Below are 24,379 nucleotides of genomic sequence, written 5' to 3' on the forward strand. Positions count from 1 at the left end.
GCACATTCGATCTACCTACCGTGGCTCTAACATCAACCACTAGCCACTATCATAACATTAGTCCACCACATTTAGAAAAAGCAAATTTCAAGATGTTTTTTTCCAACACAACATCAATCTGTATCGCCACTAATCGTCGAATCGACTTCTTTTCTTTGACTACAGATCAAAACTCTACTTCTCTCATTAAATTCTACCTTTGTTGGATTTATTTTATCTTCTGATTTTTACATTGTTGTCTAATTTAAATTTCAGTGTGGTCTCATATTTTGTAATGTATAAAATTAGTTGAATTTTATCTGCCGAAGTACACTAGAACTTTATGAAAAAAAACTTTAGCTGATAATTATCTTGCTTAATGTTCACCAATTTTTTTTTATCTTGCTTAATAGTTTAAGCTGAAACTCAAAATTGTCTGCATAAAAACACTTAGCAAGTCGATATATGATGATTTATTTCTTTGACTACAGAAGAAAGGAAAAAAATGGACAATTGATGAATGGACATGAGAGAGAAGTACCGACCAGAGAAAGGGAAATCACGTGGAAGCTTCTTTTTAATAAAGAGACTTTCGAATTGTTTACAAAAAAAGTCGACTCATATGACTGACTCACTCGTTTCATCTTTTGTTGCTTTCTTGTTTGGCTTCTAATCAGACCATAACACCTCAAAGATGCTCTTTGATTCACCTTTTTTATTTAACTTTTGTATCTCTGATGTCTCAACTTAATTGATACTTCTGTTGGCACGGGTTAAATTTTCCAATTTTCTTTAGACCAATTATTTTACTATCTGTATATTTCCCTTGAAAACTTAATGCTTGTGGTAGTGGGCTTACTGGGCCAATCACTATGATCGTTTATAACGGGCCACTAGATTTTTGATGTTTAACTTTTTGAACCTCACTAGGCATTTACCCATTAGCTTCGTAGTGAAATGCATTGTTTTAGTAAATGGATGGACTCCGACACCATAAACTAGTGATCAATGAGATAGCTGGAAGACTAATAGCTAAAAGCCTAAAACCCTTCTGACGAAATGAGCAAAGTTGATATGCTGCATTTATACACATTATTACATTTTGTGACATGTCTTAGCTAGTTTAGTAAGGATGTAATTTAGATTATTTTTGAAATTGTGATGGTAGATCAACTGGCTCCACAACTCTCGATTTAATCCAAAATAGGGAATTTGCACTAACAAACCTTCTATTTTTCAAGTAATTGGTCGATTACAAATTTGTCCATAAATAACTAATGGCTTTGTGCGTCTTTTAAACAAGAATATGTTATAACAACACTGTTTAATCAAAAAAAAAACATGCTATCATGCACTTTTTTATTCATGATGCGAGATTACATGTTCATCCAATAATTTACTATTTTATCTACAGCCACATTTTTAAAAATACACAATAGCCCAAAGAGTGCATTGAGATAATTTGGTCAATCTGCAACAAAAATAATTATTTACCAACTACTATTTAGCACCATAGTCATATATCTAATTTTCTTCAAATTAGACCATCTAACTAAATACCTCTATGAAAAGCGCTTATTCAAACAGTTCACTTTCCTACTTAAATTAATCATAACTTCAGGGCGAGACATAAGACTACATATATAAACCAAGAAAAACCATTTATGGAACCAGTCACAGTACAACAACAATCACGGTCCATTCGATTCAACACTCTTTAGAATTACAAAACACTTTATGTAATAATGTAAGAATGTGAAAGAAGAGCCTCTAATTGAGTCCGAGACTCCCTCACTTACTCACACACACATTTTAGTTAACGGTGACTTTACCGACCATACCAGCACCCTGATGTGGCGCACAGTAGAAGCTGTAAGTCCCTGGCTCGGTCAAAGCAACCTCGTACGTCTCTCCCGCACCGTTGAGTAGATCTTGCTCGTCCATCGAGATCTTGGCCACGTCGACGCCACTTGGGATCTCGTCTTCATCGAAGACAACATTGTGTGGGTATCCAGCGTTGTTCTTGAACACAATCTTCTCTCCTTTAGCTATAGAGAAGTCGTTGGGAATAAAAGCTAACGACCCATCCCCTCCTCCCAAGAGAACTTCTATTGCCATGGCGTTTCCGGCCAAAGCAATTGAAGCTGCAGCCGCTACGGCCGCGACTCCGAAGTTCTTTAGAGATGACTTCACTGTAAGCTTCGGTGATGCAACAGCAGCAGTTTGGATTCTGACGGTGGCGGATGATTTGATGGTTGAGGCTTTAAGGCCGGTGAAAGATGGGATTGCAACGGTGGCTGAGGTTACTGAGGCCATGATGAAGATTCTTTTAGAGTAGTGATAAGATTTGGGTTTTAAGTTTTTCGTTTAGCTTTGGTTCGATCGAGTTTATGAGTTTTTATGTGGTGAAAGAGAGAAAGTGAGATAGGACAATGGATGGCTCTAAAAGCAAACTCCATAAAAAAACAAGTTATCTATAAAGACGCGTTGTGATTGGTTGATTTTAGATACTGTGTCGTGACATGGCATTATGAGGTGGAGGATGTTTGTCCACGTTTTAAATAAAGATAAGGTTCTTGAATGACGTGGCGTTTTTATATTAGTATTTTGTGATAAAGCGTGTTTACAAATGGGCCTTAATGGGCTTTGACCATGGTCAAGTAACGTGAACAACACGATATTTTTCCATTTTTGTAATTTTTCCTCATTCTTAGTTTCGTTTTCAAGGGCTCTTTTCTTATACCCTAAAAAGTTACTTGTAGATCAAAATCGAAAATCAATGGGAACTCCAGAATCATCGAGAGAGCCATGTCCGGATCGGATCCTAGATGATGTCGGAGGTGCGTTTGCGATGGGTGCTGTTGGTGGATCAGCGTATCACCTCATAAGAGGAATCTACAACTCTCCCGGCGGAGCTCGTCTCTCCGGCGGCGTTCAAGCTTTGAGAATGAGCGGGCCGAGAAGCGGAGGAAGCTTCTCCGTGTGGGGTGGTCTTTACTCAACCTTCGATTGTGCGTTGGTGTACGCAAGACAAAAGGAAGATCCATGGAACTCGATCTTATCTGGTGCAGCCACTGGAGGATTCCTCTCGTTGCGTCAAGGCTTAGGCGCGTCTGCTAGATCGGCTTTAGTCGGAGGTGTGTTGTTGGCTATGATAGAAGGAGTTGGTATCATGTTAAACAAAGTTCAGAGTACTGCGCATAACGAGCAGTTCATGGAGGATCATGCAGCTACTTCTTTACCATATGGTATGGGTCAGATATCTGGTCAGTCCGTACCGGTACCGGAGACTTCTTCTTCTTCTTCTGGTTCGGTATCTTGGTTTGGGAGTTTGTTTAAGAAGAAGAAAGAAACAGAGGATCATCATTCAGAGAGCAGAACTCACATTTTGGAGAGCTTTGATGCTCCTCCTGTGCCTACTTATGAGTTTAAGTGATGGAATTATTGAGGTCTGAATTTTACTTTTAATGTTAAGAGCTTAGTAACTAGAATTATATATTCTGCAATAAGTTTTATATAATAATATTATGAATTAGAGACTATTGTCAATTTGGATTGATATAATACCGTCTGGTTTTATGTATAATTTACCAATTGTTACAACATGATTAGCGTGAAGGTTAACTTCTTGTGATAATGTTGCTCGTATAAGTTTTAAAATTAACAAGTTCTCTCACTGGAATTGAGAAGCATACATGGATTATAAAGTGAAAGAGATACTATGGAATTGAATAGATGGAAAATATAAAGTGAACCAACAACTACTATATGTGCTTAGACATTTGAGATATAGTGTTGTGGAAGATATATTAGAGTACCAACAATACTACTCAGAAAAGTTCATATTGTAACTAGGCGATGTTGAAAGTGAAGTCATTGGGGTTCCATTTACCATTCTCCCGAAACCTCTCATGAAACATGACTTCCTTATTGCGTTTCACCGCCAATGCTATTGTACTCGTTATTTCATAGCGTCTTGTTTTCCCCTGAATCCAACGAAAGAGTACAAAAGAAAAGAGATTAATGCAGGTGTGGATTATATAAAGGGTAGATCAACATTGTTACATTCTCTTACAAATATGTCTTCTGAATCTTCTTTGTCAGTTTCAAATGGATCATACATAGTAAATCTCTCAGCAAGCTCCTTCATTGGTGTTACTTCTTCTCTGTCCGTATAATCACTCATCATCTCACAGGAAAATGTTTTCAGAAGTAATGCATGTATACCAAAAAAAGTGTTTGATTTGAATATACTATCAACTTGATGTGTTACAGATTGTTCTATAGAATTACCTCGGGAAATTGGATATCGAGTCCGGAAGAAGTAAGGGTATGCACACCAAAGTCTACCTCTTCCATATGGACATGTGAATCCTTTGCAGACCCTTACGAGATATAAAACATTGATTTTGACTTCATATCTGCCACAACTATGTGATAAGACATCCCCTCGTTCATAATTTTGGCAAGTTTGGAATTTTCAGACCATTCCCTTGCAAAGTCCAATGGACTCATTTCACGCTGTTGTAATCAAAGCGAATCCAGTGAGATCCAAATTGTTAAAACAAACAAGATATGAAAAGGAAAACATGAATCATACCAGTAAGAAATCAACAGGACGCAACACAGGACTAAGATTGTTGAGCTTCGGTGGATTCACAAGAAAAACAAGTCGGCCTTGTTTAGAAATACCAAACCATGTCCCAAAGCTATGCACAGGCAGAACACTAAATATCTGGTTACTTTCATTCCAAGCAGCCGGTTTTGGTTCCCTTTTAATCACTCGAATAAAAATAAATATATCAAAATCACTCATCAACGAAACAATGCACAAAATTAAACCAAGGTTGAATAAATGAAACTTGCCATGAATCCCAATTGTCTCTGTTTTGCAGCAGCGTCAGTGTGTTTTCTCCCTCTCCCCATTGGAATGCGACGATCCCCATATTTGTTTTTGAAAGAATGTAAGTTTTGCGTAATACAAGCTTGTGTTGCATTTTATACAAGCTTCAGCTATCTCGCCAAAACTGGTTTCTAGTAGCACAATGTGCTATAGTAAAGTCAAATGGAAGACGTAGCGTTTCAACGTTTATAAATTGTTCCACTTTTGGTCTAGCTTTATTTTTTGCTCACTGAGTGATGGATCGGAGGAGTCATATGTATGTGGAACAATTTTTACAAGTCGGAGAGAAACTGAAATGAAACGGGAGGTTTTTGAGTTGTGTGATTGAATATATATGTTAAGAGAATTTTTCAAATCGTGAAATCAGATATAGTGGGGGTTAAATTCATACTCGTATAGCAAAAAAAACATTTTTTGTATTATTTTTTCAAAGCATTCGGACTTACAAAGTTTGTTCCTTGCCAAACAAGTAACCGAACACACCAATTAATGTTAAGAACATTAGAACAAAGAGAAGATATCGGAAAACATGTCATCACAAAAATACGAAGTACTCTCAGTGCTTTTGGACAAAGTAACTAACACGGTCCACAAAAAGACTATAACCTAAGCCATTCGAGGAATAAATGAATTAAGGTGAAACAATGAAAAACGTAACTCACTGTTACTTGGTTGTATTAACGAGTCTCATAATAGAAATTAGATAGAAGACGCGATGTTCATTACAATCTACTATCGCTTTATAATTTTGCTCACCCTCCTCAACAGGACATCAGGACGGCGTAAACTTATAGAAGTCCCAGACTGCACCGGCCGTATATATGATCGACCCTAAAACTCCCCAACTGTTAGTTTCCATGTCGTACACATGAACTACACCATTTAAACGATTCTTTTTCTTCTCCCTCACCAGAAGACGCTTGCCATCGTACACAACCATGTTCCAGCATTCAACTCATTTTCTTTCAGAGATACGTTCTTGATCCGCCTAGCGAGACCCCATTTGAGATTCCCGAGTAATGTGTAAACTGAGATTGTTTGTTTTGTCCCTGATATTAAGGTCAAGCGATTGATCTTATCATCTGCCGCAAGTAACAGTTTCATATCCGGTACTTCCTGATGAAAACCGGAAGGAATCAAGCGTGCTTGCTCTGTCTCGGGATTGAAAGCTATGATGCTCCCGTCGTTTCTCAACCAATGAAGAGTGCCTTCCAAGTAAACAGGTTTCATCCACTTGGTGAGATCACTTTTTGAGTCAGCATTGATAGTCGTTTTTGATAATCTCCATGAATCGCCGTCGTTGATTTCGAATTCATACCTCGTCTCCATCTCAAGTATGCAGACGATCTTGAATCTCTTTCGATCAACCGCAAAACCAACGCACATCGCTCTCTCCGGATGTGCCAAATAAATCCAGCGATCACCACTTAGCGTAGGTATAAACTTTGAGCCAGAAGGATCCAAATATCGAAACCTCTTTGTGAGGGGATTTGCGACGAAGAGGCCACCGATGTACAGTAGGAGAAGGCCAGAGCATGACCCCAACATGTAACATCGGAAATTACCTTGAATTGCTTTTTCCCCCATTGACATAGATTTGCATGAAGAGACTAAAGGCTGGCACATGACGTATCTGGCGCCACCGGGGGAAAGGTTATACAAACTGGATTCTAACCGGGAAAAGTATTCGGATTCAAAAAGCGGGTCAGATATATGCGAATTGATAGTTCTATTTGTGGATTTCATCATCGCCAGAGATTTGGGTTCCAATCTGAAAAGAATTTGGTCGAGGAGATGCAAAGGTAAGCTGTTCATAATCAGAGATAAATCAAAGTGAGAACTTATGTAGTTAAGTTTGATACTTTTGTCTTCTTTTATTTCAATGATTCGCTGATGAGGTTCTTAGAGAGAATTTTTATAACCAACAAATTGCCCCCAAAAATAAGAAGAAGGAAAAGTAACAATCAATGAAAGGAAAATGCAACACAAATTTCACCATTATAAGAAATGTAAAATTACTCAATTTTATTATAAAGTAACTTTATGACATTTCTATGGATTTGGAAATAAAAATATATTAGATGTAATTTATGAAATCATGAATATTCATAAGATTATGTATTCATAGTATTATATCTGAATGCAGAAATATACACTATATGTCTATATCCAATATTAATTAGCTTTATTATTATAATAATAAAATACTAAATGTCAACAAATACTTTATCCAATTATAAATATTTTGATTAATTTCTTAGAATTGTAAATTTAATTTTATAAAAGTTGGATTAAACTCATAATTGGACAACACTCCCAATACAGTAAAAAAAAAACTCTATAGATTAATAACTTTAAGACCATAATCTTTTATTAATTTATAGTGATATTAACTTATAAAGAAAATTGTTTTAATTGTTAAAAAATTTGAAAGGGATGAGTTGAGATAATTTTGTCTAAATAAAATTTGTGTGTTTAAATGTTATAAGTGTTGTAGTCTTAAACTCGAAATTTAAATATTTAGATTTTTTTCGAAAATAAATTAGACAATAAAATACAAAGACAATAGATGAATTTACTTATACAAATGATATACCTAAATTCAAATTTATTATTAATGACTTGGAGTATTGTATTTTAACATTTATAAAACTATCGAAATGAAAATGATTCATATCTAAAAAGGGAAAACTTAAATCAAATTTGACTATTTATGTAACATAGTTATAGAGTTCTACTACAAGATTATAGTTTAAAAACGTTATTATTACTTTATAATATTAACTGGGCTATATGTTCAATCCTGTCATGATGTGTTCTTTGTTCATCAAGAGAATCAATTACATGTTTTAGATGTGGCTGAGTATGGTGCGGATTTGACAGGTATAAAGACCAGACCTTTTTGCATATCAACTGTTCGGTAGAATGCTTGTTAGTACATTCAAATAGAGAGAATGATAAGGGTTTGAAATCAGCCGCACGCACAATCACGTCTTATATTTCAAAAGTTTGTGCGAAAGCCAAAGAAGAGAAAGTTGCATATAAGAGCATTGAAGAAGTTATTCTTTGTTGTAGAATTTCAACATTCAGAAAACCAACTCTTATTTATTTAGATAGAAGATATATCTGATGCAATAATGTTCTTACACTAGAGTGACCCAGGAAATAGGTTTCCCTGAATCTTAACAAGGTAAATAAATTAGAGAGATCTATTTACAGCATCAATATATGAGATTATTTATTATAGATAGTTATATTCGGACGCTGCCCAATGTTTCTTTGTAACTCTATTGGATGTTGAAAGCGAAGTCGTGCGTGTTCCATGCACCATTCTGATAGAAATAGCAAACCACGACTCCTCGTTCCTTTGGCACCGACTACTCAATACGTCGTCATATAAAACATCCCAAGACGCCCCACTTACGAGCCTATTAACAACTCATAGAAAGATTTGGAAAAAAACGCCAACTAAGTACTTATCAACAATGTCGATGCACAAATTAAGACAAAAAAACGTCCAATGAATATTAAACATGCCTGTGTTTGAAATTGTCTTGGTTCATCAGCAGCGTCAGTTGGTTGTTGTCTCCCTCTCCCCATTGGAAAACTACGCTCCCACTCATTGTTTTGAAAGAATATAAGTTTTGCTATTTCTATCTCTTGCTTTGTGTTGTTCTATTGTAGTGATTTTGTGCTCTGCCCCCTCTCTGTTTTTATAGCCGAGAGATGATTCAACTGTGCTCTGCTTTTTCCTTTACTTGTCAACTTCTTCCAACGTAAGTACCCCAACGCGCTTAAGAGATTCTTTATCCAAATTTGGATATTATAGCTTTTGCTGTTTCCTGTCACCATCATTCATACTCTCTCCTCCATTCACTAACCACCAGAAGCCGTGTCTATGTGTTTCTACTTTACTTTTTACAGATTCTTGTATGTAAAACGAAAAGATTGGCTTCTACGTAGCATAAACTTGCCATACTAAGTAAAATGGAAGAAACAGAGAGTTTCAACATTCTCTAAATTGTTCCACTTTGCTCTATAGCTTTTTCTGATTGAGTAAGGAGGACTCAAGTCTATGTGGAACCATTTAGAAAATACGTTTACTAATCTGAGTAAAATTGAATTGAAGACGTTAAAGAAAACACGATGGAGATGATGAGGTGACAGCTAGGAACTTTCTTTAATTTGTTGTGTGATTGAGTTTATATATGTTCATATCGGTTTTAGTCACGCTCGTTTTTTTCTTAGTGATGATTGTCTAGTGTTTGCTTAGTTGGTGATTACGCTTTTGTTTTTACGTGGAGGACTCATGTAAACGTGGAAAACTTTAGAAATATTTGTACTATACTAAAAATATACAATATTGGTTTCTAGTGGCACACAAGTTAAAGACTCAGACCCACCTATTATTTGGTTTTAGCTTTGGTAATCCGAGACTAGTAGCTATGTGATCTGTTTAAAATTTCTTGTATAACGATTATTTATGTGTACATGTGTAATCATGAAGACTTAGCATACCCAACAAACAAGAGAACAGAGATTTCGTGTGTCACAAGTTAAAGATTTGCATGATATTAATACCAAAAACTTGATCACTTTCGCCATATATGGACATGTGAAACTAAAACACGGACTAGTCTGCTTAATTTCTCTAGGAGTTTTGACTTTTCTTGATTTCAATGGTTATGATAAATGTAAGTGCGTCTGCTTTTTCTTAATTTCTATACGTTCTTGTCTTTTCTAAACTTCTACGTTCTTGTTTTTTTGTTGATTAATATCCATAATTAATGTTCTTGCTTTTTCTTGATTTCAATGTTATCGTTCATTTCTTAATCACTTTTATACTATTCCAGAAGTGCTAGCTAGAGTCTAGAGTCACTATAGAAAATACAATGTGGTGTCAACGCTTTTGAGAAGGTAACAACGGTTCTTGACGAATTGCTTGAAATTGCTCTCTGTTTTGCTTGTTGTGATTCTGTGTTGTAACCCCTATGCTCTGTTTTTATAGCCGAGAGATTGATTCCACTGTGCTCTGCTTTTTCCTTTATTATCAACTTCTTCCAACGTAAGTTCCCCAACGCGCTTAAGAGTTTCTTTATCCATTTTTGGATATAGCTTTTGTTGTTTTCTGTCACCATCATACCATACTCTCTCCTCCATTCACTAACCACCAGGAAGATTCAGAGTTTCAACATACATACTCTGCTGTTTTCTGTCACCATCATACTCTCTCTTCCACCGTGTAACCACCATGAGCTGTGTCTATGTGATGAAATTTACTTTAACAGATTCATGTATGTAAAACGAATAACGTAGCTTCTAGTAGCACAATTTGCTACACTAGGTATAATGGAAGAAAACATTGTTTCAACATTTCTCCAATTATTCCACTTTTGCTCTATAGCTTTTTGCTGATTGAGTAAGGAGGACTCTTGTCTATGTGGAACCATTTATAAAAACTACTTTTACTAATCGGAGTAAATTGAAATGAAAACGTTAAAGAAATACACGATGGAGATGATGAGATGACAGCTTGGTCATTTTTTGGTTGTCTGATTGATTTTATATGTTTAGGGAGTTTTCAAATTGGTTTTAGTCATGCTCCATTTTTCTGTTTCTTAGTGATGATCGTGTTGCTTAGTTGGTGCATTATTATGATTATGTTTTTTTAACAATTAACACGATGAGGTTATATATTATTATTGAGATTATTAGTGTTTGAATGGCTTTCCTAAAAAGGATAAAAATAATATAGGCATAGCCAATACTTATTCGATAACATTATAATAAGATCAAAATGTCACAATGGTAACACATTCATTACTTGAGTTTCCAAAATTTTGTCATGAGAGACAAAACTCAAAAGGACACACTGAAACAAATGTCCAAATGGTACTCATCTGGCTCACTAGTCCAGTTTGGACCTGCGGGTGAAGCTTGATGCTTCCACCTTAATCCTGTGATCCGCAGTAGATAAAAGCGGCTTCACCCTGTTGCCTTCTCCTCTAGTGTGGTCCTCTCTTCCATAGTCGTTCCTTCAGAGGTTTCATCATTCACCTTATCGACAACGAATAGCTCAGCATTGCCTTCATGGATATTTTCTTCAGAGGCTTCACCAATCTTCTTATAGACAATGACTTCATCCGGTTGGTATTCATTGCTTCGTAGATCAGGATAGTTTCTCTGGTTCAGAGAATGCAACCAAATCGCCACAGCTCCATCTTTTTCTTCAGCAGAGCCAATATGTGAATAAACATACTTCCATTTGAACTCTTCAGCTACTTCCTTGTACTCTTCCATTGACACCTCCTCATGACTGCCTTTAAACCTTTTGTTGTAAGACGTGAAGAAGCATTCATCAAGGTATAATCCAACTTCTGGCGCCATCGGTACATTTATTCTCACATCCCTGGTGAAGAGTTACCAATTCCATAATCAATACAAATCAAAACGACTCAAACAATTATATATTCAGGGAAATAATAAGAAACAAAAAGCTTACTTCTTGAAAGAAGCTTCGATCAGTGATTCAGGAGCATAGTTCCTCATGATAGCAACAGCAAGTCCAATCATTTTCCGGATTTGATGAAGCATGAAGCTCTGTCCAACAACTTCACATTTGACAAAATCTTTTCCATCGAGATTAATCACTGTGTTTGCATTGAAAGAGAGAATGTAACGATTCGCAGCTGGGTCTGCTGCTTTCGTTCTGGTGGTGAAGTTGTGGAAGTTATGTGAACCAACATAATAGCTTAGTATTCTGTTAAACCTCTCCTTTTCCTTCTCTCCATAACAGAACTTGCTCTCGCTTTTAGTCATGTCTTCTCCTTCCCCATTGTTCATCTCTACCTTAGCCAAAGTATTCGATTCTTCCATACCCTCTGCTTTAGAGCTTAAAGCAGATACATCAGCCCCATCTAGAACTTCTGAGTTTAAGTTATTTTCTGCACTAGGTACACTAGAGCTCAAAGTTTCACACTTGACATCAGCTCCTATTGCATCACAGGTGCTCGACGAAATGTCTGACTGAATCTCCAATGATTTTGTATCACAACAATCAGTGTCTTTACCCATAACACCAAGTGGAATCTTATAGCCTTTCTCAGAGCACTCTACACATTTGACATATTCGTAACCTAAATCCGTTCTAACCATCTCAGCTTCACCATGTACGCATGGATCCAAAGCAAAAACCGGGATTAGATACACATACCTCCTCCGATCACAGAATTTTTTGGAGCTAAACGACGGTGCAACACGCTTGTACCCAAACACACGAATCTGATCAGGGAGCTTCGAATTGAGCCGCTCCACAAATCCAGGCGGATCAACATAGAAACGACCAGAAACCACTTGTCCCACCGCACTCACTCCTTTATCAGTTCTAGCGGATCGTGCCCATTCGTAATTTCTTGGTTTGTTCCGATCAGCATCAGGTACTGCTCCGGCATGGAACAAAGCCTCTTCGAGCTCGCCTTCAATGGTTTTGGCGCCGGGATTCTTTTGCATTCCCTGATACCCTACTCCGCAGAACGCAAACACGATTGCGACTTTCCGGCGTCTGTATTTCGGCGCTCTACGCTCAGCGACATTGCTTCCGCCGGTGGTAACAGCCGAGGAATCAGTTTCCTGGCCGGTGGTCGAAATCTTGAGCTTCTTATGGTCTGGTTCTCTATCAGGAACATCGTCTCGAGGCAATTTCTCGATATCAGGCTCTTGATTCTCCATTTTCACCACTGAGTGTAGTTCTTTGCTACGATTAACGGATTAAGTTTAGTTCTGTACCCTCAGAGAACCCTAGTCCTTGGCTTAGATGACGAACGAGTTCCTTCTCTACGACGTCGTATTACAATTAAAGCGCAATTAATAACTGGGGCTTATAAGGTATAATATCCATTTATTATCCTGAGTAATATTGGGCCTTTAAGCCCAAATAATTTTAAAACAATCGACACCTAAGTTATTTGAGTTCATAATATTTCTTTTTGTATAGACCGCACTATTTGTACCACTGATTAACCCATTTGACATTTGTTGGGATTTTTCTCTCTAAAGTTTCCACTTATGCTTCACCAAATTTGTTGACCAAATTTCAGTTAGAATTTTTAAGTCGAAGCTTGAAATAGTTGCACTATCTATCTACCATCGTAGACATGACTCGTAGTTCGACCAGTTGCATTTTAGATGTTAGAAAATGAAAACATAATACAGGAGTAAAAGCCTAAAAGGGTAAAGGATACCCAAAGGTAGGTGATGTGAATAATATATAGTCATGGGACTTCATGATTCATGTTTTGAAATCATATAGCAAAAAGCCAATCTTTTGTGACATCCTATCACTTGACGTTCGACCCAACCCAACACTGTCTCTTCAACCCTTTATTTTCTACGTTTTTATGTTTCTGCAATCGTCATTCTATACGAATTGTATTTTTTTAATAATAAATATGAATTAAAAATGTCAATAAATTCTCGGCAACTGCATAAAGAACAAATCAAGTTATTCATTAAATACCTTCTGCATCACGTGATATGCTGCCCTAAAAGATTTGTAATCATGGAATCCCACATAGATTTTCCCAAGTAAAAAAAAAAAAAAATCAACTTATTGTTTGTAGAATATGATCAACCACAAACATGTTGAACATACAAAAACAAAGAATTTGGATGCAAATATAACTATTTTGAAGTAACATGCCAATTGAGTAAAGTTTTCAAAATATATTTTTTCTGATTTTTTTTTTTTGTATGTAAGAAGTTTGCAATTGGACCGTAACAAGTTATTTTAAAATTTTCATAAATAAATTGGAGTATATAACAAATATACCATTGTAATCAAATGTTCTTGCGGAGATTTGAATTAATACACACACAAAAAAATAATAGTACATGACGATAATGATGATGATATGCATGAGAGAGTGTCTACGCATGCACAAGGAAAAGGTGACAAGAAGGGAATAAATTTGCCAAAACATAATTATGATTTGCGCGGGCGACTTATAATTGTTCTTATTAGTATTTAATCCACTTTTTGCCAACCTTTTTACCGCAATGTACCTAGTATATTGAATCGAAGAAATTGAACCTTTACTCCTACAGGATGTTTCAAGGTTTGAAGTATTACAAACAGTTTGCGTTGTCAAATTATAAATTTTCATAACAAGAAAGCTAGATATGATAAATTTAAGACTAGCTATTCTTTATATTGACCTGTAACCATACAAAAAAAAATAAAGACTATATTTACATACAGTTAGATTCTCATATTCATGTGGTCCGATTTATGTCAATGTGGGACATTGGGTTTTTACGTTCAAAGTGCATAAAGTAAAGAAATGAACATATAAATTTGACATCCACAACAATTATGTTGATGCTCTTATGGAAGTTTTGCTTGAAATCATTCTACCCGAAAATCACAGTCTCACTCACAATGAGGGACACATTGTCTTCAACAAACGATGGCTAAGTAGGTCAATAACGTAAAAAGATACCACATAATTTTTCAACGAGAGAATTTTATGGTTACATCGAAGCTCTACCTAAAATGTTTTATCAAAATTATGACAGCAACAAGATTGATTAATTCTTACTCGAGTTTTGATCATCGTGGTATCAGTTATTTGTGAGAAAGTTGAAGTTATCAAAACAATTACAATACAGTTTGTAATGTGAAGAAAATATTAGAACGTCATGAAGTAGATGATAGGCAAAAAAAGATTGCAAATCGAGTAGAAAAATTAAAACTTAAAAATTTGAATATTCGTTAGCAAGTAAAATATTTTATAGGAAATCATAATTTAACATTGCTTATGAAGTTTCATGTAACCGTTTGTATTTGACTGATCCTAACTATTTTGTATGTAAACCGTATATAATAGTACTGATAAATAGAGAACGGTGTTAAAATTAAAAGAACACATTTTCACATTTGTTAATTTTGTTTTTTGAATATAAAACTAAACCTTACAATACAGAAGTTGAATCCAATAGCCTGTAATGCTCTGGAAAGCAGAAATTTGAGACTTTTATTAAATGGTTCAATCATAGCACTGACATCTTCACAATCCGACAAATCCGCTATATCAGTTTTTACTTTCATTATCATTGAATGCAAATAAATATCAAACCCATTGGCCATAAACCTAATGCATATATGTCAAAAATAAAATAAATGGGCAGACGATATTACTACGATGAGTCTATAACCTACTTCTACTTGAATGTTTTGTTTTTCAAATGGCCAAGTTTAAAAAAAAAAAAAAAAAAAAAAAAAAAAAAAAAAAAACCCAAGTTATCGTAGTCGAATGAATCCGACAAAGTGCAAGCCGCGAAACTTTCATCCTCGCTAATCCTAGTAAAAAAAGGAATTTGATTTAAATTTGGTTGTGAACGTTAAATATTTATTATAGAAAAAAAAGAACTTTAAATCTTTATATGAAAAATTATCAATGTTTAGAATTAACTCTTTTTTTGTCAGTTGTGAAAATTTGAGAGAGTATGAGGTGTTGACGGCCAAAAATAGGGGGTGGGTAGATTTCAGGCAGTAAATAGTGAGGAAGTACGTATTATTATGAGTTGGTGCAATTAATATCTTGAAGGGGTCAGCTATTATTGTTCAAACGGATTTATGACAATACTAACTCCACTTTTATGGAAGTTTGTTCCTTTTCTTCACTCAAAACTCAAAACTAAACAAAAAGTAGGGATTTGTCGAAGCAATTTTGTCTAGGAGCATAAAGGTGATTATGAAGGTCGTGGGAGTGATGAGTGCGACATATCAATTGACTGTAGGGAAAGATGTTTAAATTCCTATTGCTAATCTATAATGTATCAAACAATTATGTGTATTCCATTTATTGTAATATTAGAGACTGGCCATGTCAAGAAAAAGAGAGAAGTGATGAACCCTTTTTAACTCCAAAGATCTTAGTCTTACTTTATTTAGCCCTTAGAGATAGTTGATGGGTTTAAGTCATATATGTTCAAACTTTAGACGTCTTACTTACTGTTGTTATTCATTTTTACCCCGAGCCTTGGATTCTGTAATCCACTGCCTCTAGTGGATTAGTAAATGGACCCATTAATTGGAAGTTGTCTCGCGCACCGTCGTATAAACCAGAAGTGAAGAAATTGTTATATTCACATCAACGTGATCATTCGAAATATTATACTATCATAACTATTTATTAAAAAACGCTGTCAACTATTAATAAATAAATTTAAAATTTAAATTCATCATCCGTTTCTTTTTGCACTGATATAAATTTGCAACGTGTACGTGGACACTGGACTGATACAAATCGATCGGTACCGTAATTTGGGATTTTTACGTTACTATTAATCATTTTAAATAATCTATTTATTAGTAACGGTTGTAGTGATCAACGTGACAACATGCATGGTGCATGCTTGTATACTAATATATATTTTTGTTAGTTCGTAACGTTTTTGTAGCTAATAAATATGAATATATGATAAATATATCAAGAAAGTTACATATGAACAACAAAAACAATCATTACAAGACGATCAAGTTCCAACAATTTTTTTTTTGTTTCTGCTCTTAACAATGAGTTGGTATAAAACGAGTACGAAAATTAACTTGCTGCAATTGTTTTCAGCCAAAAACAAAACCCATTCTTAGTCTAGTACTATATCCTTAGAAATAAACTAAGTCATACGAAGAAAAATATGCAGAAGGTGATACTTTATTATTCAAATTACAAATGCTCTTTTATCAAAGAAATAAAAAATAATACAAAGTCTCATATTTATATTTTCTGTTGTTAGTTATTTATTTATTTATTTATTGTATTTTGGGTTATACTCTGTAGATATTGGCCAACGTCAACGCTTCTTTATCCGGGGAAAAAGGCTGAGAAAATAAAGAAAAGCAAACGGAAACGGTAGGCGCAAAGATGAACCCCGTTGGAAAGTTTCTAACTATTTCTAGTGAGGTAATTAACAAAACAAAAACCCAAAAAAAAAACACTTCTTTTCTAATCTCTCTCTTCCACTTTTATGTGTTGATGTTGTTAGATCTGAGGTCTATTAAAATCCGAATCCTTTCAATCTCTTCTCTTATTCCATCACAATCATCTAGGGTTTTAAGCCAAGCTTATATAGCCCGTCATAAAGAGAACTCATCTGCCTCTCTCTCAATACCAATAAATATCACCACCGTCCTTCTCTCCTATCACTATTCAATCTATCGCAAACTCCTTTATGTCTCTCCAATTTTATGAGAGGGTTTCCTTCAAGAACACAGTAAAATAGATTGGATCTTTAAACTTTTGTTCCTTTTCATGAGGGTTTGACAAAGATTTTCTTACAGTCATCTTTGGCATTCTGTCCACCTCCTTCTATACATATATGCATGTGTATATATATATGCGTTTCGTGTGAAAGAAGGAGGTGGGTATACTGCCAATAGAGATCTGTTAGGGCTTCTTCGTAAAACCCTCTTGATCTATATACAAGTTTATCAATGTCTTGAATTTGACGATCTTGATTTGTTTCTTGGCGATGAAGAGCCTCGATCTAGGGTAATTTTACGATTAACCATTTTCTTGATTCTCACATCTTTGATTCTCTCGATTCTTTTTGTTTGATTTCATATATAAAGTTCGTTTCTAATATTGATCCTTCACTGTTTCTTTATGTTGAGCTCTTCATTTCGTTTCTTGATTATGTTACATGTTTTTTTTTTTTTTTTTTAAAGCCATGTATAACCTTCGATTTTCCTCATTTATAGTGTGTAGCCTTTGGACTATATGGTCTTCTAGAAAAAGGTAAACCAGTAAGAAAAAGAGAAGGACCCAGAATTTCAAAAAGGTAACAAAGGTTTTGTTTTACTTTGAGAAATGGTAATGTGGGAAAGGAGACGCATCTTGTTTTGAAGTCCACGATGTTATTATGATGTTCCCTTATTCTATATGAAGTTGAAGAAACAGTAGTAGAGATTACGTGTACTCCTTCATTTGGTATCATTTCTGACCTATTTACACAAAGATCATAAATTACTTGCTTTATTTTGAGTATGAATTGAAAATAATTCATATATGTTTTGAGTTTCCACGAAGATTTGTTCGTTGATCATAGTTATTTGGGTATGCATGTATCACATTTTATGATAGTTAATTACTATTCTGGTTAGTAAATGGTGGTTATCACTTATCAGTGCTTTAAGTTTGGCATTTGATCTGGTTTTACGTTAGTACTTAGAAAATTATTAGATCATAAATCTGAACACTTTGTATTTCGATAATGTTCGAAGTATATAATCAGCTGCGCATGCAAGAAAAAAAATGTTCTAAGTAACTAAGTTAGGAGCTTTCCAATTAATAAGATAATTATGTTCTCCAGATCAATAAATATACTCACATATATATCTGATGTTTTATCCTATATATCAAGGAACGAAGAGTTGCTATAGTTTAATTTGCATGAAGCTCCAATATATGAGAGAGATTCTGTTATCATAATGTTTTCATTTGGCACGAAGGTTTGTGAATACCCAGAGCCTATAGAAATTCGTACATAATCAGAGGATGATACTCTCTCGGTCTCTCCCACTTGATCAAGGAATAGGTGAAGAATGCTGTGATAATATCATAAAGGATACTCACTTATCAAGCCACATAATCCCAAATTATTAATGTTTGTTGTCTCATGACTCTCATCTTTTCTACAAATGTTGTAAATGGGTATTATGTAATGTATTCAACAATCTCACGATTTGTGACTTGTGAGGGACAACAGTTTGGATTTAATGAATATTCATGAATTATAGGGTTTACATAAAAGATTTTGGTAACCGTTCGATGATTTTCAAAGTCTTGTAAAGTTTGCTCTACATAATACTTCCACCTCTCTAGACGTTTTCTTAAGATGAAATCCGGGTTGCTACAGTTTTTGATACTAGTATTAATTAAAGTTTAAAATTCTCCTGACTGAAAAAAGTACTCAGTTTTAGCTATTACAACATTCTTAAATATAGACGAAAAACAAAACCAAAAAGAAATTAAGTTAAAGGCCACAATGTTAATCTGTGCATGAGATATTAATGCATTAGTTTTCATTCTAGACTTCTAGTTGAGTTGATTAAAAAATAATAATGAAAATTTGGTTTTAGAAAAGGTTATCGACTCTATCTATAATCTACAATAACTCATTTGTGGACTATCAAATTAAACTTCGTTGCGGCCTTGCGGGAGCAATCAAGCTTACATAGTTACATGGTTATCCGGAAAATGGGCTTCAATCAGGTATTATGTATGGGCTTCAAGCCCGACATACATACGCATCCTGATGAGTGATGACTGTACTATTCTAATTTTGTTGTTGTTGGGAATCATAGTTTGGTATATATCAGAAACTCTATTCATTATCCATAGGCTAGTAATGGTGTTATTTTAATAATGAAAATGGTTTTTAATAAATTTATTTCATTCAGAACAGTAATAATGGTTAGATATAAGAATTTGGTTGTCAGAATATTAGTTGTGCTAACTTTTTACAAAAATATTGTCCCATTCTTAATGTGTAATGGATGCCATGTATAACAACATTATTCTACATGCATTTATACTTTAATTCGATTTTTGTATACAAGAAGTACGAAAAGTATTCAATAAAGCATCAGAGGATATGCGAATCTATCACACGTGAAACTAAATTTGTCTTATCTGATGAATTTAGTGACTCTTAAGAAAAACTTGAAATACAAAAACAAATAAAAGTAGCTTACGAGACTATATCACTCGCCCACTCATCTAACATTATTTGAGATTGAAATCGCTTTATAGATTACTGGCTTAGACAAACATCAGTTAAGTGTATATATACTTGTGATTTATCATATGAGAAAAGAGAACAAACAAAACAACCATTTCCCCAAATTATACGATATAAAACTGAATAAATTTTTAGTTTTCCCCAAAAGAAACTGTGGATCGAATCAATAATAAAATAACCGATACAAAAATGGAAACCATTTAAAGATTACACAATGGACTAGTCTATAATAATGGGATTGGGGCGGCTAAACATAGCATAATATGGTTGAATGAATTTACTTTCTATTATAGTAGCAGGTTTCGGCTGACTCACTCTCACGACGATCATGGATTCGCTAGCTAGCTGGTTACCACATCCGTTGACTAGTCAACTGTGTTGACAGATGTTTTAGTTGGTTTTAGAGTCACCAGAAATCAAAGTGAAAAAAACCAATTTCTTTAACGACATAATATTAACTTTTACGTTTTAAGTCCTCTCTTATCCTTTTTTAAAAGTCCTATTTTAAGTACTTTCTATAATAGAATCTTCAAATTATCAAATACATTCTCTATACATGAATTTTTTTTGGTAATACAAGAAATCAACAATATCATACGAAACACAAATTTTATTTTCTTTGTACGAAACAAATGGAAGAATACAAGTATAGAAAATAAAATAAAAAGTGAAGATGCCATTTTGGTTTGAAAAACAAAAATGGTCCAAAAAAGAAGGTTAGTGTAAATTACAAAACTGATTAAAAATGGCAACATAACAAAACAATGTCGACAGATGCACGAAACTATTTCGACATAACGAGAGACTCAATGCATATCTGTCACGCGCGCTCTTAATTTCCATTTCTCCATGTTTCCTTTTTTTTTTTTAATGTCCCTATAAATACCCTATCAACACGGGTTATTATTTTTTCCGTTAGACTCCACAAAACTTAACGCCAACTACTTCGTCAAGTCTTTTTAGGTTTTCTTGTCGGAAATTTAAGGTTAGCTAATAGATAGAATGGGATCTCTCCCTGCGTTTGAAGAGCGGTTGCAGTATCCAACGGCGAGGCGTGATGAGTCCGTCGTTGAAGATTATCACGGCGTTAAAGTCTCCGATCCTTACCGCTGGTAAAAAGCGTTTACGTTCTCAGCTGTAACTAGCTACACTTGTTTGTTTGTTTGTTTTGTATGATAACGTTGTTGACATGTTGGTTGAGTTGACGGAGATTTTTATTACCGGAGAGCTTTCTGAAATTTCTGCTGTTTTATCGTAATGAAAGATTTTTAGCTCATGACCAATAGCATAACGAGCCTTTTTTGGACCAGCTCTATCGATTTTTTTTTGGCCCATTATTGATCTTACTGGACCAGTAGGCTAATTTCTGGACCAATTTTTGTTTGTTTGCTCATTAACTTTTTTGTGTCCCGGTTTGGTACAATCGTATATTGGTTTGGTTAGAATTCAGTTTAAGATAATTGATTCGGTTCTCTTGGTAGGTTGGAAGATCCTGACGCTGAAGAAGTGAAAGAATTTGTAGAGAAGCAAGTGCAATTGTCAGATTCAGTGCTCAAAAGTTGCGAAACGAAGGAAAAGCTTCATGACAAATTCACAAAGTTTATTGATTATCCTCGTTTCGATACGCCCTTTAAGCGAGGGAACAGCTACTTTTACTTCCATAACTCAGGTCTTCAAGCTCAGAGTGTGCTTCATGTTCAGGTAATTTGAAGCAGAGTATAATCTTCTTTAAGTGGGTTTTTGATTTGAATTTTTTTTTTTTTTCATTTGAAGGATGATTTGGAGTCTGAAGCAGAGATCTTGCTTGATCCTAATACTCTTAGTGATGATGGAACAGTTTCTTTAAACACTTTATCTATTAGTGAGGATGCTAAGTATTTGGCTTATGGCCTTAGCTCTAGTGGTAGTGATTGGGTTACTATTAAAGTGATGAAGATTGAAGATAAGAAAGTGGAACCTGATTCTTTATCTTGGGTAAGGCGTCTTCAAGTTGAATTACTCGTTAGTTTGAAGTTTCATTATTGACATTGACATGAAACTTGTTCTGAAATCAGGTTAAGTTTAGTGGGATCACATGGACACATGATGGGAAAGGTTTTTTCTACAGTCGCTATCCAGCTCCACGGTGAGTCTTTGGTTTAACTAACTGTGAAACTTTTTGGTGTAAAAGCTGAGGAATTTGTTTCAAAAGTTTGAGTTTTTATTACTGTTTTCTGATTTTGGTTTTGTTTCTGTAGAGAGGGAGAGAAGATAGATGCTGGTACAGAGACTAATTCTAACCTTTACCATGAGTTATACTACCATTTCCTTGGGACTGATCAATCCGAAGATGTTTTGTGTTGGAGAGACCAAGATAATCCCAAACATATGTTCGGATCCAAAGTCACTGATGATGGGAAGGTAAAAGCTAGCTCTTTTCTCATTTCTCTTGGTGATGGTTTCACTTAAAGTTAGTCTTATGATGCAGAAAGTCTAAGATTTGGGTTTGAGTTTTGATCCAACCATTATGTTATTTTTTCCTTTCCAATGCAGTACTTAATCATGTCAATTGAAGAAGGTTGTGACCCTGTAAACAAGGTTTATCATTGTGATCTCTCATTACTTCCTAAAGGTCTAGAAGGTTTTAGAGGAAGCAACACTTTACTTCCATTTGTTAAGCTTATTGACACTTTTGACGCACAATACATTGCTATCGCAAACGACGAGACATTGTTTACTTTCTTAACCAACAAAGATGCCCCAAAGTACAAAGTAGTTCGGGTTGACTTGAAGGAACCGAGCAGTTGGACTGATGTTATCGCTGAACATGAAAAGGATGTTCTCTCAACAGCTTCTGCAGTTAATGGAGACCAACTGGTTGTTAGCTACATGAGTGATGTAAAACACATCCTGCAGATTAGGGACTTGAAATCCGGTTCCTTGCTTCATGGATTACCTGTAGATATTGGCTCGGTATGTGGAGTTTTTGCTCGGCGTAAAGACACCACGTTTTTCTTTAGGTTCACAAGCTTCCTTACACCTGGCGTCATTTACATATGTGACTTATCCCATGAAGCTCCAGAAGTAACGGTATTTCGTGAAATCGGTGTACCTGGATTCGATAGAACTGCATTTCAAGTCACTCAGGTATGTATATGCTTTCTCCATTACAAAGTACTGAATCTGCAATACAAACATTATTTTTGAGTTCCTATTTTCATGATTATGTTTTATAGGTCTTTTATCCGAGTAAGGACGGAACAGATATACCGATGTTTATAGTGGCTAGAAAAGATATAAAGCTAGATGGATCACACCCATGTTTGCTCTATGCATATGGAGGGTTTAGCATAAGCATGACGCCGTTTTTCAGCGCGACCCGTATTGTGCTTGGTAGGCATCTTGGTACCGTGTTCTGTTTTGCAAACATCCGTGGTGGTGGTGAGTATGGTGAGGAATGGCATAAATCTGGTGCTCTTGCCAATAAGCAGAATTGCTTCGATGATTTCATCTCCGGGGCTGAGTATCTGGTTTCAGCTGGTTATACACAACCGAGGAAACTTTGTATCGAAGGTGGTAGTAACGGTGGTATTCTAGTAGGGGCTTGCATTAATCAGGTAAACAGAGTAGTAAATATTTAGCTCATGAAAATAGCAATCACATAGTTACATAATAAAAAATTTACACCTTTTACTGCAGAGACCGGATCTCTTTGGGTGTGCTCTGGCTCATGTTGGGGTCATGGACATGCTCCGGTTTCACAAGTTTACCATAGGACATGCTTGGACTTCTGAATTTGGTTGTTCTGACAAGGAAGAGGAGTTCCATTGGCTGATAAAGTAAGTCTTTTATTTAGGATCACCATAAAGCTTCTCTCTTTTGGTAGATTTATCTGATGGTTTTAATCTGTAAAAATAAGGTATTCGCCTCTGCATAATGTGAAGAGGCCATGGGAACAGAAGACAGATCTGTTTTTTCAGTACCCATCAACCATGTTGTTAACTGCTGATCATGACGATAGAGTCGTCCCACTTCATTCTTACAAGTTGCTTGCGGTTGGTCTCTCAACCTCTTGTTTGCATTTTGTATCTTCCTCTTCTTCTTCTTCATCTTCCATTGAAACCCGATTTCGCTTTCGCAGACAATGCAATATGAATTAGGTTTGAGTTTAGAGAATAGTCCACAGACGAACCCTATAATTGCTCGAATAGAAGTAAAAGCCGGGCATGGAGCAGGACGTCCAACGCAAAAGATGGTAACTATCTAAACATAAGACTTCTCTGTTAAATGTTTTTGTACAATATAAATGCTTGGAGTGTAATGTTTGTGAGCTGCAACAGATTGATGAAGCGGCTGATAGATATTCGTTCATGGCGAAGATGGTGGATGCTTCATGGATCGACTAGAATTTACACAAAGAGATTAGCTTTTCTTTCTTGTTATGTTTTAGAGAGAGCTACTATATTATAATTATACAGTCCCTCCTCTTTTATAAAGAAAATGTACTAGAGTAAAAGTATCTTTGAGTTTTAATCTAATCTCTAAATCCACGATATTATTGTCCAAGAGATTCAAAATCGTATGCATATGCGACATGGAAACTGTGTAGTTTATCGGAAACAACCTGTTGATACATCAATTGGGCCTCAGTGATCAACCGGCCCATTTCAAGGAATAACGACCCAGCCCGACCATCACTTTAGAACTCGAGCCGGC

At 35.3% G+C, this 24,379-nt stretch overlaps 5 protein-coding genes, 2 long non-coding RNA genes and 2 other non-coding genes across 10 annotated transcripts; 5 read left to right on the top strand and 4 right to left on the bottom strand.

Annotated features, from left to right (window-relative positions):
- Positions 1-1,067: 1,067 nt before the first annotated feature.
- Positions 1,068-2,414, bottom strand: DRT112 (Cupredoxin superfamily protein). Its single transcript, NM_101885.3, has one exon. It carries the CDS (start codon positions 2,293-2,295, stop codon positions 1,792-1,794), a length of 504 nt encoding a protein of 167 aa, NP_173459.1. The 5' UTR covers positions 2,296-2,414; the 3' UTR covers positions 1,068-1,791.
- Positions 2,415-2,649: 235 nt separating this feature from the next.
- Positions 2,650-3,614, top strand: TIM17-1 (translocase inner membrane subunit 17-1). Its single transcript, NM_101886.4, has one exon. It carries the CDS (start codon positions 2,759-2,761, stop codon positions 3,413-3,415), a length of 657 nt encoding a protein of 218 aa, NP_173460.1. The 5' UTR covers positions 2,650-2,758; the 3' UTR covers positions 3,416-3,614.
- Positions 3,615-5,144: 1,530 nt separating this feature from the next.
- AT1G05537 lies at positions 5,145-5,400 on the bottom strand. Its single transcript, NR_138915.1, has one exon. It is a non-coding gene; the product is annotated as an other RNA (long non-coding RNA).
- Positions 5,401-5,525: 125 nt separating this feature from the next.
- On the bottom strand, positions 5,526-6,766 carry AT1G20360 (F-box family protein). The gene has a single exon (NM_101887.2). The coding sequence runs from the start codon at positions 6,695-6,697 to the stop codon at positions 5,789-5,791; it is 909 nt and encodes a 302-aa protein (NP_173461.2). The 5' UTR covers positions 6,698-6,766; the 3' UTR covers positions 5,526-5,788.
- Positions 6,767-8,137: 1,371 nt separating this feature from the next.
- AT1G05543 lies at positions 8,138-8,961 on the top strand. The gene is made up of 2 exons (NR_138916.1): positions 8,138-8,659; positions 8,810-8,961. It is a non-coding gene; the product is annotated as an other RNA (long non-coding RNA).
- An 891-nt stretch (positions 8,962-9,852) lies between these two features.
- On the top strand, positions 9,853-10,162 carry AT1G05547. Its single transcript, NR_138917.1, has 2 exons — positions 9,853-9,948; positions 10,060-10,162. It is a non-coding gene; the product is annotated as an other RNA (non-coding RNA).
- A 436-nt stretch (positions 10,163-10,598) lies between these two features.
- On the bottom strand, positions 10,599-12,767 carry AT1G20370 (Pseudouridine synthase family protein). The gene is made up of 2 exons (NM_101888.2): positions 11,385-12,767; positions 10,599-11,291 (listed from the first exon to the last, which is right to left on the bottom strand). Exons 1-2 carry the CDS (start codon positions 12,608-12,610, stop codon positions 10,868-10,870), a joined length of 1,650 nt encoding a protein of 549 aa, NP_564112.1. The 5' UTR covers positions 12,611-12,767; the 3' UTR covers positions 10,599-10,867.
- A 4,448-nt stretch (positions 12,768-17,215) lies between these two features.
- On the top strand, positions 17,216-17,332 carry MIR394a. Its single transcript, NR_139767.1, has one exon. It is a non-coding gene; the product is annotated as a microRNA ath-MIR394a precursor (primary transcript).
- A 3,131-nt stretch (positions 17,333-20,463) lies between these two features.
- AT1G20380 (Prolyl oligopeptidase family protein) lies at positions 20,464-24,264 on the top strand. Of its 2 annotated transcripts, NM_101889.2 has the most exons (11): positions 20,464-20,796; positions 21,166-21,385; positions 21,458-21,658; positions 21,739-21,809; positions 21,922-22,084; positions 22,217-22,810; positions 22,900-23,280; positions 23,363-23,502; positions 23,583-23,718; positions 23,805-23,918; positions 24,004-24,264. In NM_101889.2, exons 1-11 carry the CDS (start codon positions 20,687-20,689, stop codon positions 24,067-24,069), a joined length of 2,196 nt encoding a protein of 731 aa, NP_173463.1. In that variant the 5' UTR covers positions 20,464-20,686; the 3' UTR covers positions 24,070-24,264. The 2 variants fall into 2 exon arrangements, with proteins under 2 accessions (NP_173463.1, NP_001321031.1); NM_001332444.1 differs by having other exon boundaries at positions 21,166-21,658.
- The last annotated feature ends 115 nt before the right edge of the window (positions 24,265-24,379 follow it).

Source organism: Arabidopsis thaliana (genome assembly GCF_000001735.4).
Source record: "Arabidopsis thaliana chromosome 1 sequence".
NCBI classification, from domain to species: Eukaryota; Viridiplantae; Streptophyta; class Magnoliopsida; order Brassicales; family Brassicaceae; genus Arabidopsis; species Arabidopsis thaliana.

Excerpts from the sequence above, each read along its gene's own strand:
- TIM17-1 (NM_101886.4), top strand. The coding sequence starts at position 2,759 with ATGGGAACTCCAGAATCATCGAGAGAGCCATGTCCGGATCGGATCCTA.
- AT1G20380 (NM_101889.2), top strand. The coding sequence starts at position 20,687 with ATGGGATCTCTCCCTGCGTTTGAAGAGCGGTTGCAGTATCCAACGGCG. Across the intron at positions 22,811-22,899 it reads CTGCATTTCAAGTCACTCAG|GTCTTTTATCCGAGTAAGGA; the intron begins GTATGTATATGC and ends TATGTTTTATAG. Across the intron at positions 23,503-23,582 it reads GAGTTCCATTGGCTGATAAA|GTATTCGCCTCTGCATAATG; the intron begins GTAAGTCTTTTA and ends TGTAAAAATAAG.
- AT1G20370 (NM_101888.2), bottom strand. The coding sequence starts at position 12,610 with ATGGAGAATCAAGAGCCTGATATCGAGAAATTGCCTCGAGACGATGTT. Across the intron at positions 11,292-11,384 it reads ATCGAAGCTTCTTTCAAGAA|GGATGTGAGAATAAATGTAC; the intron begins GTAAGCTTTTTG and ends ACTCTTCACCAG.
- DRT112 (NM_101885.3), bottom strand. The coding sequence starts at position 2,295 with ATGGCCTCAGTAACCTCAGCCACCGTTGCAATCCCATCTTTCACCGGC.
- AT1G20360 (NM_101887.2), bottom strand. The coding sequence starts at position 6,697 with ATGAACAGCTTACCTTTGCATCTCCTCGACCAAATTCTTTTCAGATTG.